The following is a 460-nucleotide window of genomic DNA, read 5'->3' on the forward strand; positions in this document are numbered from 1 at the left end:
GTAGGGCTACACATTCAGCTCTATAGCTGCATACAAGTCGTCCCGTTCCTTCGAGCACTTCGTGCAGAAGTTCGTCATTCTTGATGATTGGAGCTGCCGCTCCTGATTTTCCCCACAATGTTACAGATCCGTCTGTCCACACTTCGTAGTGTGATAGAGCGACAGGACTGCTGCCCTTTTCTTCTAAAAATGGCGCTTTATCCATCTTTCAGATGTCTCACGTTTGAGTTCTTCCTCCAACTCTCTGCTCACATTCGGGGGAATGGTGTGGTAAAACAAACGTTTGTTTGCTGCATCCAGAAATGTGGGTGACAGTCAGGGGTGTGCGGATTCTACCTGAAGTTGTGGGTATTCACGCTTTACATCATTCAGTAGCTTTCGAACAGGACGACCGGGATGATATACTAACCCCGCACTCTCTTTTAGGCATCTATCTCGTGGCTGGCAGCGTATCAGGTAC

At 48.3% G+C, this 460-nt stretch overlaps 1 pseudogene across 1 annotated transcript in view; it reads right to left on the reverse strand.

Annotated features, from left to right (window-relative positions):
• Window positions 1–139: 139 nt before the first annotated feature.
• The window catches only part of TEOVI_000504000:pseudogene, a 3,015-nt pseudogene continuing 2,694 nt past the window's right edge, over window positions 140–460 (reverse strand). Inside the window, 3 exon segments of the mRNA in view lie at window positions 140–166; window positions 168–188; window positions 190–460. The exon segment at window positions 190–460 is cut by the window's right edge and continues 29 nt beyond it. Of these exon segments, the coding sequence occupies window positions 140–166; window positions 168–188; window positions 190–460 (319 nt within the window).

The sequence above is a fragment of the Trypanosoma equiperdum genome, assembly GCF_001457755.1.
Source record: "Trypanosoma equiperdum strain OVI genome assembly, contig: ctg_1678, whole genome shotgun sequence".
Taxonomy (NCBI): Eukaryota; Euglenozoa; class Kinetoplastea; order Trypanosomatida; family Trypanosomatidae; genus Trypanosoma; species Trypanosoma equiperdum.